Source organism: Quercus suber, unplaced genomic scaffold (assembly GCF_002906115.3).
Source record: "Quercus suber isolate HL8 unplaced genomic scaffold, Cork oak 2.0 scaffold_4, whole genome shotgun sequence".
Lineage (NCBI taxonomy): Eukaryota > Viridiplantae > Streptophyta > Magnoliopsida > Fagales > Fagaceae > Quercus > Quercus suber.
Window position 1 is genome coordinate 192317 of NW_027069470.1, and position 14157 is coordinate 206473.

Genomic DNA, 14157 nt, shown 5'->3' on the forward strand with positions numbered 1-14157 from the left:
TCCTGCTTTAGATGGGCCGCCCCAACCACCTATTAATCATGAAAATACAATAGTCCTTAACAGGGGTTCCGGCCCATTAAGTAGTTTTGGGCTTTTTCTCCCCACAAAAACTATTTGGCCTATGTGGCATTTTGAATTATTTAAAATGGAATTTAAGGTTATAATGGTTATTTTGAATTATAAGAAGTATGGTTTAAATATATATATATATATATTATGTATGTTACTGTTTATATACATGAGCAAGATGAGTATTTGAGATCGTGAAAATTGGATAGTGAATTTTGATTGTATCAATTGTTAGAATTTTATTTTGAAAACCAAATTCATTCTTGGTTTATTTATTTATATTGATTAAATTAGGTGGGTTTACACAATATATAGATTATACATGTTTTAAATTATACAAGAAATGTTATAAAAATGTGGATATCAAATACCATAAAACATTCTAAAGTTCATTTTCAAGGTTGTTTTCAAACATTGGAAAATGAGATAGTTTTTCAGAAAATGTTATCTGAAAAATGAATAATTTTCCAGAAAACGTTAGTGTCAAAACAAACAAAGCGTAAAAGTACCAAATTGTAGTTACTTTGCACTCAGATTTGATATATAATTGAAAATAAGTCTTGTGAGCTTTTCTTTAAGAATTTTATGTTGTCTTTTCAAGTTTTCAACAGAGGTGTTTAATCACTTATCAGTTTGTTTTAAGCAACTCACATTCCATTTAGTTCTAAATCATATCACGACCCATCATATTTATCTACATAAGAATTGTTTCGATAAATCTTAAGAGAGGTTGGTCTAATTTACCCTTTACTTATATATATATATATACACACTATATATTTGTTATGATTTATTATTACATAAAGTAATTTTTATTTTAATTTTGACTAATTACCATATTGTTTGATTTCATATAGATGTGATATTTTCATTATTTTAAATAAAATAAATTATATTTAACCCTTAAAAATTTGGGGTTACATATTCATTTTGATCCCTTAAATTTGAAAATTCTCATTAGGTATAGAATGGAATGCGATGAAAAGAAATAAAAAGAATCATTTTAGAATATTCTTCTATTTCCTTGTTTTGGAGTTTTAATAGAGGGAATGAAAAGTCCATTCCCTTATTTGGAAGTTTAAGTGGGAGGGAATGAAATGAGGAGGAGGAAACACTCATTCATCTCTATTTTCTTAAAATCTCAAATTTTCATTTCCCTCGAAATTGGGAAGAATGGAAGGGAATGAAATTATATTTAATGATTTTTTTTACTAAAACTCCCAAAATACCCCTATATGTTCAACTCTTTATTTAAAATAGGAGTCTAATAGTAATATTGTCATAAAATGATTCCATTCCATTCCCTCAATGTTGCTCCTAAACAAGATTACTTACATTCTATTAATTTCCATTCATTCATTTTAAACATTCAATCAAAGTTACTTAATTCTATTCCATTCCGTTTTTTCTTTTACTTAAATACATTATATTCTATTCCATTCTTTTCAATTCCCTTATGATCATTCTATTCTATTTTATTTCATTCTATTCCCTTATGAACTCTAAAGCGGAGCCTAAGTTGATTCTATTTCAAAATGATCATTCTATCTATTTTCATAACTGATCTAGTTGTTAAGTACCAACAAAACGACACCTCATGGACGGAATGATCACAATTTTTTTTTTTTTTTTTTTTGAGGGGGGAATGATCATAAATTGAAAACAAAATCAAACAAAATTTTAAATAAAATAAGCCTTAAAAAAAAAAAAAAAAAACTCAAACTTTTAATGGACCGGGACGAAAAAAAACTCCAAACTTTCGGGTACAAATTGTAATATAGACATTTAAAAAATAAAAAAGTATTTTAAGTAATCAATAATCATCCTTGTCCCGCGAGTCGGAACCAGAAGAAGAGCTTTTTCTTTCTTGTTTTGCTGCTTTTACGCAACGTCGTCGATACCAGAAAGTTTTGCTTATACAATTTTCTCGGCTCCCAAACAGAGGGTAAGCTCATGTAATTTTCCGAAAATTTGAGTTTGTGAACTTACTTTTACTTCTATATAACTCTAATTATTCTTTACACTACTTTTTAGGCTCATTCGGTGGATCTCTCATCTCTTTTTGTCGAAATAGCATCAATTGATTCGTCAGCAGTACTAAACAGGTACAATTCTCTCTCTCACAGTGTGGTTTTTTACCTTAGGGTTCTAAATTTCTAATTGCAATAAATTCGACACAATATCGATTATTGCTTTATTTTCCGTTTGGTTCCCGAGAAATTTTATGAATAGATATATAAGCGTTATTTTGAAGAGTATCGTGTTTTTTTTTTTTTTTTTTTTTTTTTGTGTTTTGTTTAGAACTAAACAAAGTATTTGAATAAATAAGCGAAGCTAATTAGTTAGTTTTTGAATCCATATTCGGTTTAATTTTTGTAATTAATTGCTCACAATATGTTTGATTTTCAGTCAAAAACCTAAATTGAGCTTAAAAAATTTATGTACTATTGGCAATGCCTAGACATTTAGAATTATTTGTATTTATTCTGATTCTGATTCTGCTTTTATTTTTGTTGTTTTTGTTTGTGAAGTTGTAATGGACATGGAATGGTCTGATTCGAAGTATGAACACCGCGAAGAGAGGGATGATGAGTCTCCAATGCGTGAACATTATGATGATTTAGAACAGGATGGGACTGATAAATCGAGCAAGCACCGAAGCAAGGATAGGAAGAAGGGTAGTCGGGAGGGGAAGATAAGGAACATAGGAGTAAAGACCGAGAACGATCAAAGAGAAGTAGCGATGATGTTGTGAAGGAAAGAGAGAAAGAAAGCAGTAGGGATAGGAGGAAAGATGATAGAGATGAGCGAGAGAAGGATAGGAGCAAAGATAGTAAGGTGAGGGACAAAGAATATGATAGGGAAAAATATAGAGAGAAAGAGCGCGATAGGGATAAAGATAGAAAAGATCGAGGGAAAGACCGTGAGAGGGAGAGGGAGAGGGAGAGAGATGCAGAGAAAGATAGTGATCGAGGACGAGACAAGGAGAGGGTAAAGGAGAAGAACAGGGATAGGGATAGAGATAAAGAAAGAGAAAAGGAAAGGGATAGGCCAAAGGAAAAGGAAAGGGAAAGGAGAGAGATAAGTATAAGGATCTTGAAGGAAGCAAATCTAAGCTGGACCATGAAGATAATAGGGATAGGGATGCTTCCAAGCAAGGGAGGTTATCCCATCATGCTGAGACTGAAGAAAATACTGAGGGGTCATTAGGTGGAGCACACTTGTCGGCATCAGAGCTTGAGGAGCGAATATTGAAGTAAGGAAATCTTTATGTATGCCTTCTTTGTTGCATTTTGATATATCAAATCAATAACTGGTATTTGAAACCTTAAGTCCATAAAACCATGTTGACCATACTTTCCTGCTGTCTTGGTTTGCTTGTGTTTTGCCAGTAGCTGCTTTGTACTTAGCACTGTATTAGTTATTATTTAACTTACTTGTTTTTCCAGCATTCCTTGGATTTTGTGTCTAAATTAGTTTAGCTGAATGGTGATTATTTGGTATAGTGATTTACATCGTTTTTATCTCTTCTAGGTTTTTTTGCATTCTATGTTGGCGGTGTGACAATTCTTCCAGAACTTATAAAAGCCATTTTTCCAAAACATGTTTGATGTAATGTGAATATGTTTCTTTACACCTCTTTTTAACCTTTTTGTTCAGGAAAAGAGAAGAAAGATTGAACAAAAAATTCTGAAGGTGTTTCTGAAGTTTTGTCATGGTTAGTCGGAGTCGTAAGCTCGAGGAGAAAAGGAATGCTGAAAAGGAGAAAGCATTGCGGCTCTCAAAGATTTTTGCGGAACAGGTTGCATTTTAATTGTGTTTCTTTGTATTATTTTTCTCAAAATGATTGATTTCAGGCAGGATCTTTTATTAATATCACAGTGTGAATTTTCTCAGGACAACATACGTCAAGGAGACAGTGAAGATGAGGAACCAAGCCAGGTACTGCTCGTAAGGGTTCTTACTCCTTTTGATTTGTCTTATAAAATCAAATTGATGTTATGTCACATGATTTTGGGTCAGTCCATTCTGAAACATATTGAATTTTGAGTGCTCGGATTGGACTGATTCAAATACTGAACTCATTCAAGTTCTATTGAGGAGTCATGAAATTTCCTAATGAAATTTCTGCGTGCGTGCGAGGACTGTAGTTAATTATTCTTGAGTTTGCACCTGTTTATAATTTATGCCCACTAGTGTGTTCTTTTGGAACCTGATCTATAAACCAATGGTTTTGTGTGATGGATTCCTTCATCACTGATCAATACTGATATGATTTATTTTGAATACTTTATAGATAATCTGGCAGGAGTTAAAGTTCTTCATGGCATTGACAAAGTTAGTGGAGACTACCTAATTTACCAAAATAACCTAAACTCACAGGAATTGCAGAGCTTACAGTTCTGCCACCGATTACAAACTAACAATAACTTGTAAAATTAAAACCATTATAACCCTATAATATTTATAATTCAACCTTTAACAATAAATCTTCCATGGCTGCATAGAATAAATATAACAGTAATAATTTATTTTGTGTTCTAATGATCTTCCTCATTTGGTGGTGCCCCTATTCTTTGCCATTGCATTGACTCCACATTGAAAAAGGGAGGACCATGTCAATATAGAGAATAAGACTGATAATGTTAGGATATTGTGTTTTACTCTCCCCCATCCCCCGCCCTCCCTGCCTTTTGAATTTTCCCTTTCCCTTACAAAAGGTCTTTTGTCATTCTACACAATCATGTCTCTTGATGCAACACTGCCTTACCTCTTGCAATTCTGCTCTTGTCAAGCAGTTGCTTTCAAATATATTTCTAGAGAGCTAATAAGAGAATGATCTATTGTAGCATTACACTGCTAGAAATCTATTATTCACACTATATTCCAAATGACATTGGACAAAATCATGCATACTCTTAGGCAGTGAAAGTTTGACCAACATTGCAAGGAACTAGGATTCAAAAACCAACTATGTATATTATCAATACGTAGAATACAGGAAATTAGAGAACATGAATTTGATAAATTTTAGAATCCCGAGTGTGAATTTTCTCAGGACAACATACGTCAAGGAGACAGTGAAGATGAGGAACCAAGCCAGGGTACTGCTCGTAAGGGTTCTTACTCCTTTTGATTTGTCTTATAAAATCAAATTGATGTTATGTCACATGATTTTGGGTCAGTCCATTCTGAAACATATTGAATTTTGAGTGCTCGGATTGGACTGATTCAAATACTGAACTCATTCAAGTTCTATTGAGGAGTCATGAAATTTCCTAATGAAATTTCCTGCGTGCGTGCGAGGACTGTAGTTAATTATTCTTTTGAGTTTGCACCTGTTCATAATTTATGCCCCACTAGTGTGTTCTTTTGGAACCTGATCTATAAACCAATGGTTTTGTGTGATGGATTCCTTCATCACTGATCAATACTGATATGATTTTTATTTTGAATACTTTATAGATAATCTGGCAGGAGTTAAAGTTCTTCATGGCATTGACAAAGTAGTGGAAGGTGGCGCAGTTGTTTTAACGTTAAAAGATCAGAATATACTTGCAAATGGGGACATCAATGAAGGTAAACTATTTGGTGTTACTTTTCGTTTTTCAGGGCCCTCTAAGATGAGTTGACACATGTATATAACAGGGATTTTTTGGTCTGGTGTGACAGAGATTGATATGCTTGAGAATGTTGAACTTGGAGAACAAAAGCAGCGAGATGAGGCTTACAAGGCTGCAAAGAAGAAAACAGGGATCTATGATGATAAGTAAGATGGAAACTTCATATAATTTGTTAATTATACCCATAATTATATGAAAAAAAATGATTGACATATGTTATGCATTCTAATGTTTTAGGTTTAATGATGATCCCAGTGCAGAGAAGAAAATGTTGCCACAGTATGATGACCCCACTGCAGATGAGGTTTGTTTTTTGGTTTTTCCCATCACTCTTTTTTTAAATTTTAGTCTGAGAAATTGCTTTTCCTTTTTCAATTATAACAAGAAATGTTGTGCATGGGGATTGGTCATGAAATTTTTCACTTAATTTATTTTTCTTTCCAGGGGTTAGCTCTGGATGAAAGAGGACTTTCTCTGGCGAAGCAGAGAAAAAACTCCAAGAGGTAAATCTTTCTCCAAAAAAAAAAAAAAAAAAAAAACCTGGAAAATGTAGGAGAAGAATGGTTGTGTTTGAGGATGAGGAACTGTGTGCGTAGTCATTTCATTCTTCTAATTATTGTTTGTTGTGACTTCCTATTTATTCAAGTTGTAGTCCCATTCTTTCTACTTTCTGCTCTTTTTTTATTGTACTGAATTTGTAGGGTTAGGATTTTCCCATTTGAAATGAATTTTTGCTTCTGTTGTTGTTTGAATGCATTTTAATTACTTAACTAGTTTTTTTCCCCCTAGCTTATGAACATTTTTTCCCCTTATTGCCAGCTTCGTAAAAGGTTAGAGGGTGCTTCCAATAACATTCACTTTGAAGATCTCAATGCAATTGGGAAGATCACATCAGATTACTATACTCAAGAAGAAATGCTTAAATTTAAAAAGCCCAAGAAAAAGAAATCCTTGCGGAAGAAAGAGAAGCTGGATTTGGATGCGCTTGAAGCAGAAGCTCTCTCTTCAGGCTTGGGAGTTGGGGATCTTGGCTCTCGGAATGATGCAAGGAGGCAAGCTATCAAAGAGGAGCAAGAAAGAGCAGAGGCTGAATTGAGAAAAAATGCATACCAGTCAGCTTATGCTAAAGCCGATGAGGCATCAAAATCACTGCGGATGGAACAAACTCTTACTGTTAAATTAGAGGAAGATGAGAACCCTGTTTTTGCAGATGAAGATGATGATCTTTATAAATCTTTAGAAAGAGCAAGGAAATTGGCTCTTAAAAAGCAAGAGGAGGAGGCAGCATCTGGTCCTCAAGCAATTGCACGTCTTGCCACTACTGCCAGCAGTCAAACTGCAGAAGATCTAAACCCCACAACTGGAGAGTCGCAAGAAAACAAGGTTGTCTTTACAGAGATGGAGGAGTTTGTCTGGGGTCTCCAGCTTGATGAAGGTATTTTTCTTTTAACATTCGTTCATGTGTTTGCATAGAATTGAAATTTGAGCTGGCTGTGCCCTGCTTGAATTGAGACTTCTTCATATTTAATATTTTTGACTGCTTTACTATTTCTGGCCATTCAATATCTTGTGGTCAGTTGATATCCATCTTTTTATCTGGTCAAATTCAAATTTAATAATGACCATTTTTCTTTGGAAGTTGTCCTGATCTTGTGCCTATCGATTTCCTTGATTTGTACCCCATTAAAATACAATTTCATGTCTTAGTTTACTACAGGTTTTCAATTCCTCCAATCTTTTTATAAAAATAGAAATAACTTGTACTTTTGTGCTCTTTCAGAAGCCCGTAAGCCTGAAAATGAAGATGTTTTTATGCAAGAAGATGAAGAGCCAAGAGCTTCCAATGAAGAAGTAAAAGATGAGGCTGGTGGATGGACCGAAGTTAAAGATGTCAGTGAAGATGAGCACCCTGCTGATGAGGACAAGGAGGAGATAGTTCCAGATGAAGCTATCCATGAAGTTGCAGTTGGGAAAGGGTTATCAGGTGCGCTGAAGCTGCTTAAAGATCGAGGAACACTTAAAGAAAGCATCGAGTGGGGTGGCAGAAACATGGACAAGAAGAAGAGCAAACTCGTGGGTATTGTAGATGATGATGAACCAAAGGAGCCTCGTTCATCCGCTCTGGTCGATTTTAAAAAGGAGATTCGCATTGAGCGGACAGATGAATTTGGACGAATTGTAAGTGCTTCACTTAACCAGCCAATCATTTCTTATTTTTTTTCTTTAGCACAAATTGCCTCTCCCTCCCACACAAAACAGATACAGATATCAGTTACATAAACAATAGCATTATGGTTCAGTTACATTCTCTATTTAATGGTTTAACATGACATCTGCTTTGTGGGACCTCATATTCTGCTGGTTAATGAGGGAAATTATCAGAAAAGGAAAGCGCAGTTAAGGGCACAAGCCTAGTACACAGAAAGTATACTAGAGAAACACCCCAAAACAAAAGCTAACGTCTCCCACAAATTTGAGATGGAAAAGTAATTTGCATATGATGCTCAATTATAGTGAGAACCTACAAAATAGAAACTTCAACTTCATCAAGGGAAATCCACATCCCTCAAAATTCTTCACATTCCTCTCTCCAAATATACCATTTGATTCAAAAGGGAACTACTTTCCAAATTTCACCACTACCAGGTCCTCCAAATTGTCCGTTCTAACATGCTGACAATGAACAACTGTTTTAGGCTAACCCACCAAACATCAATGTCCCCAATTCTCTGGCTATGTCACAGTGAAGAAGTAGATGATCTGTTTTCTCTCCACTTGATTTAGACATACATACAACAGTAACAACACCAATGCAATAGTATTATTTGACGCTTTCTCTAATTATTTATTGTTACTCTTTCTTACTGCTGTTGTCCAAGTAAAATGTGATTCTAGGTGGTGTTCTAACCTTCCAAGAGTACATACTGTTATGTTATTTGACCATTTGGGTGGATGATGCTTATGCTTATTTAGAGAGACAATTTACATATGGCATGAGGTGTTGTTTTTTGAGTGAAACCAGTTGGGAGTGTGGTTCTTTAAAAATGTGTTATAATCTTCTTGGCTGTTTGAAAGATTATTGTATAAATCTCACATCATGTGGGCTACATTACATATGTTAAGGTCTGACTTTTCATCTCATGGAATTGAATCATCGCTCTCTCTCTCTCTTCTTCCTTCCTGCCGCTTTAATTGGTACAAAACACATCCATGAGTGGAATTGAGACAAAACTAACTGGGTACAACATAGTTTATTTTTTTACACCATTCCACTTCGTGCCACTACGGTTTCATGTAATGGTTATGAAGGGTGCATGCATTTAATGCTAATAAAAAGGGTACTCCAAGAGGGTAGCACAATTAGATGGGGACTATACCTATATAAATAAATAAATAAATAAAACAATTAGATGGGGACCACACATTATGAAGTGGACTTATTTATTCAAAAAACAAAATATCATGAAGTGGATATCACCAGTTCGAAATTCCCATTCCCCATCCCCTTGGGGCGAAAAATTAATTACAAAAAAAATATGGCCATAAAAAAAGTAATACCATTTTAAATGTATTGAAACTACATTGAAACTATTTATTGTGTTGTATATTGAATTGGAGTCACGATTGAAGACAGGTGATGTCATGAAAGCTATTTGCTACTGCTCTTGTTCTTATGTAAAGAGGAGATAGACATGGGTTAGATTATCAGGATAGATGTGGTGTAATATGCAGTGACTTCTTCTCCTATAAGAGTTAAAAAATTGATAACCTCAAGGAAATTTAAAATTAGACTGTTTTTGCATGACCATGTCATAACATGCTGTCTTGTCTGTGTGCTAGTCTAGTGTTGCAGAAGAACTTACTCTGATCTTTATGAAAATCACAATATGAGCCAACTTTTTTCTTTTAATCCTAGTTTCTAGCATAGGGCAAAGATTCCTATGGACCTGTGTTATGACAATATGGATTCAATTTGGTGGTTGATTTTTAAAAAAGTTGTCCATCCATGAAGTCAAATTATACTTTCAATGGTATTTTCATTCCCTGCCGCCCACTTTTATAATTGGCTATACCTTCTCTGCATCTCAAGAAATTTTAAAAAAAAATTAAGTGACATTTCAAGACAATTTCTCATGATCCATCTTGGATTTTTTATTTTTATTTTACTAAATAATACCTTTATTGAAAAAGAAGAGAGATATTATGGACACAAGGTGTATACACAAAACTCTTTTAAAGAATGGTACAGAACAAGTGATTGCCTATCACTATTGCCCAAGCACTGAGACCACTGAAACAGATATCTCAAAAACAAGGTTTTCAGTTTATGATCTATCTTCGAATTGGATAGAATAGTTTGGATATTCCACTTTGGAGGAGGGGTGGGGGGTTTAATGAGTAATATTAGTTTGAAGTAATAGAGAACATGACAGTGGATAGAATAGAATGGTAGGAACGAATACATGTGGCTGACCCTAACTACTTTGTTGAGGATCCATAGCTGGCCCCAAAATTTTGGGACTAAGGATTGGCTTTTTTTTTTTTTTTTTTTGGTTGTTAGATGAAGACTTTGAAACTCAAAGTATTTTAATGGTTTTCTTCTTTCACAAACAAGATGAGAGCATCTTTGGTTCATAATTGAATTCTATAGCTTCTTAGGAAAATTAAAAAAAAGATTATGTTATAGCTTATTTTGTATTTTCCTTTTTAGTGTTAGTGTGCATTGTTGACTTATATCCATGTTTTTATCAGATGACTCCAAAGGAAGCCTTTCGTATGATTTCACATAAGTTTCATGGGAAGGGTCCTGGCAAAATGAAGCTAGAAAAACGCATGAAGCAATACCATGAAGAATTGAAGTTGAAGCGCATGGAGAATTCAGATACACCATCAAAGGCTGTGGAGAAGATGAAGGAAGCTCAAATGCAGTTAAAGACGCCCTATCTTGTCCTTAGTGGTCATGTTAAACCAGGGTATGCATCATCCATCTGTATCATATGTCTACTTATAAATTATAATTCTGACCAATTATTGCCGAATTTTCTATGAGGAAAAGGTAGATGAGAAGCATATTCCGTGTGTGATTGGGGTAGATAAGAGTTGGACTGGCAAGATACATCATAGCACTATTTTTTTTTTTTTTGGCAAATGAGGGTATCCAGACCTCTTTGAGTATCTGACCATTCCCTTGGGTGTATGCAATCCCCCCGTCTCACACACACTAGGTTATTACAAGGAGAAATTCCTTAGAGGTGGCCCCAAGATGCTAGCAAGAGGTTTCGAACCCAAAATCTCATGGATATCATGACGCCTTAAGAACCACTAAGCCAACGCCTTATAGGGTTAGATACACTTGGACACCTTAAAACTTTAATCCTCAATAAATATCATTGTAGGAGGTTAAATGATTAGTTAGAGCATTGCATAGCTTCTTTGGATGTTCAGATATTGCATATGGTGTCTTACATTTATTCCCCTTTCTATGTGAGTGCTGGTAGTGGTGCATGCATTTATTGTCAGATGATTATGTCTTTACAGTTTTGGTGTCATGACAAAGAATCTTAATTTCTTGTTGAGTCAGTTGGGGAGCTTTATGGTTAGGTTCCAATCATTTATTGAATCATATTGTTATTAAAGACTATCTAGATTAAAGAGGATTTTATCAATTGGGTTGTAGAACCCATGTTGGTTTGTATCAAATTGGAGTCAATACCTGCTTAAAAGATCATCATCAGATTAAGTTTTGGATATCTAGAATTTTGTTATTTTCAAAGATAAACACATCTTGTGTTTTGCATCCCTCCTAGGAAGGCTTACTTCTTAATCAAAGCTTTGAATTAGTGAATCATGATTAGTCTGTAGTTGTATGCTCTAAATGGCTTTTTTATTCTTAACATCTGTTTACTCAGTTTATTTACTCATTTCTTTTTGTATGTATTTTATTACCAGGCAAACTAGTGATCCTAGAAGTGGTTTTGCTACTGTCGAGAAGGACTTTCCTGGGGGCTTGACGCCAATGCTTGGTGATAGAAAGGTCAGTAACACACAACTTTTTGTGATATTATCCTTGTGTATGTTGTATGCATGTGCACGTCTAGAATGTTAAACTTTTCTTTATTAGTCTTATGGATATGATCTGAGGAACTATCTTGAAATATATTAGGCCTTCTAAATTTCATTTGTTAGTACAGTTTTAGTGGTGGTGGTTGCAGTTTTCTTTAGTGAAGGATTTAACGGGACTTGCTTCATTAAAATTAAAAATAAGGTATCTGTCGAGGCGCAGCCTAGTGGTTGGAGGCTTGAGATGAGCTGCAGGCCTATAGACATATTGGGTTTGATCCCCACTAGGAGTTCCCCTAGATTACCTTATGCATGGTTCTGGTGGGTGGGTTGTGTATCCGTGATTAACTTCCCTAGGGGTGGGTTCAAAGGTCCTTGCCTTGGTGAGGTTCCACGCCATCAAAAAAATTTATAAAATAAGATTAAATAAAAAAATAAAAAAATCTCTCAAGAGATGCCTAATGTACAACAGAAAAATACTGCGAATGAGCTCTTGCCCAAATGGCACCTTCTTCCCATGTAAGAGCAAGGTGGTTGATGAAGTTGGGGTTTAAGACCTACCAGCTGCCATTGTATTACAAACCAATTAGAGAAAGGAGGGAATTTTTTTGATTTTATGTCTTTTTCCTGAGGATAAAAATCCTTAGTTTTTCAATATCAATCCTGACAAGGTTAAGAATCACATGATCTGCTTGATAGCATTCCATTTAATGTTTATGTATCATTTAATTTTATTCACTCTGTCCGCATTGCGTGCACTGATTACGAAGGTGTATTTTCTGTTCCTCTTTTAGGTTGAGCATTTCTTGGGGATAAAGCGTAAAACTGAGCCAGCAAATTCAGCACCAAAGAAGCCTAAACCTTGAAGTTAATTTTGGGTGGAATATAGAAGCTGAGTTAGTGTTCTTGTTCTAAAGAGGGTGCCATCAGAGGACATTAATGTGTTAGTTTCCTGCCACTATAAATGCAGCATTGGAGTGTGTTAGGCGAATAGCTGACTGACATCTATTATGGCCATGGAAATAGAGTAGAGTTGGCTAGCATTTCTGTTAGGCAACTATTATTATTATTATTATTTTTTTTTTTTACAGAAAAGAGCTATGGCTTACTGAAATTTTGCTCATTATTAATATTACACATCACTTTGCTTGAGCAGTGTTGAATTCCCCCTCTCTCTATCTCTCTGAACTAGCATGCTGAATCAACTGGATTTTACCATCAACAGCTCAAGTCAAATGTGAAAACTGCATTTTGTTAATTAATTCCTTGGCCTGAACCCTGATTCTTTAACAGAATCCGCATAGATTGATGTAATATTTGCCCCGCTGATACTTGTGTGCATGCTTGCTTATGTTAAGAGATGCTTTCCATTGTAAAGCCAGACCGAGATACAGTTGCTCAATTTGAGCTTGATTTTCATTTCAACCCGACATCCTATGGGTACAACCATTTGGTTGTATTGCAAAAAATCGACTTTATAGTTTATATATAAATTTATATATATATATATATATATATATCCTTTTATTGAGCAAAAGTATTATGTCATGGTAAAATTTAAGTTATGCACTTATACTTGTGTAACAACTTGAAGTTCTAATTTCTTTATTAAAAAACACAAAAAAAGAAAGAAAGAAAAAAGCATCTATATAATATCAAAAAGTTAAAGCATAGCAGTTTGGTCCAATTGGCTCACATTCATTCATTCGCTCCATTTCAGTCTACTTTGGTCTCAATCTGTCCATTTAGCTCCACTTTAGTCCATTTTGCTACACTTGATCCAATATGGTCTACTTTAATACATTTTGGTCTAGTTTGGTCCACTTCTGGGTAGTTCGTTTCATTCGGTCCACTTCAATTTATTCGGTCCATTTGGTTCACTTCGTTCCACTTCGGTCCCATTCGGTCCTTCTTGGTGCTTTCGGTCCACTTATGTCCAATTTGGTCCTATTTTTTCTAGTTCGGTTTATTCGGTCCTTTTGGTCCACTACAGTCTATTTGGTCAATTTCGGTCCACTAAAATTACTTAAAAATAAGAATTTTTAAAATGTGATTTTCATTAATTTAATTTTATTTCATTAACATATTTAATAATATATCTATATATATACACACACATAGTTACCATCTAACCGTTTTTTATAGTTCTTATCTTATAATTAAGTTTTAATAATATAGTTATTAACAATGTGTTCACTCAAAAAACTCTATTCACTTTGATGTTATTTTTTATGTTGTTATATCCAATTTAGCTTACATGGTGTTTGGTAACTTAATTTTCATTTTGAATTTACTTGTCATGACTAAAAAATCAATTACAAATTCATCTAAAAATTTAGTATTTCAAGTCAATGTGCTTGTTAGTTTTATTTTACAAAGTTGTTTTAAGTATATGATCATGACT

General features: G+C 34.4%; 1 protein-coding gene across 1 annotated transcript; it reads left to right on the forward strand.

The window, feature by feature from the left end:
* Positions 1–1857: 1857 nt before the first annotated feature.
* Positions 1858–13082, forward strand: LOC112017833 (SART-1 family protein DOT2). Its single transcript, XM_065770472.1, is given in 19 exon segments — positions 1858–2014; positions 2104–2174; positions 2601–2755; positions 2758–3142; positions 3145–3325; positions 3730–3757; positions 3759–3786; positions 3789–3871; positions 5129–5183; positions 5536–5649; positions 5743–5839; positions 5931–5997; positions 6138–6159; positions 6162–6196; positions 6513–7128; positions 7474–7871; positions 10446–10666; positions 11643–11727; positions 12548–13082. Coding segments are annotated over 17 exon segments (2637 nt in total). The 5' UTR covers positions 1858–2014; positions 2104–2174; positions 2601–2605; the 3' UTR covers positions 12620–13082.
* Positions 13083–14157: the final 1075 nt, after the last annotated feature.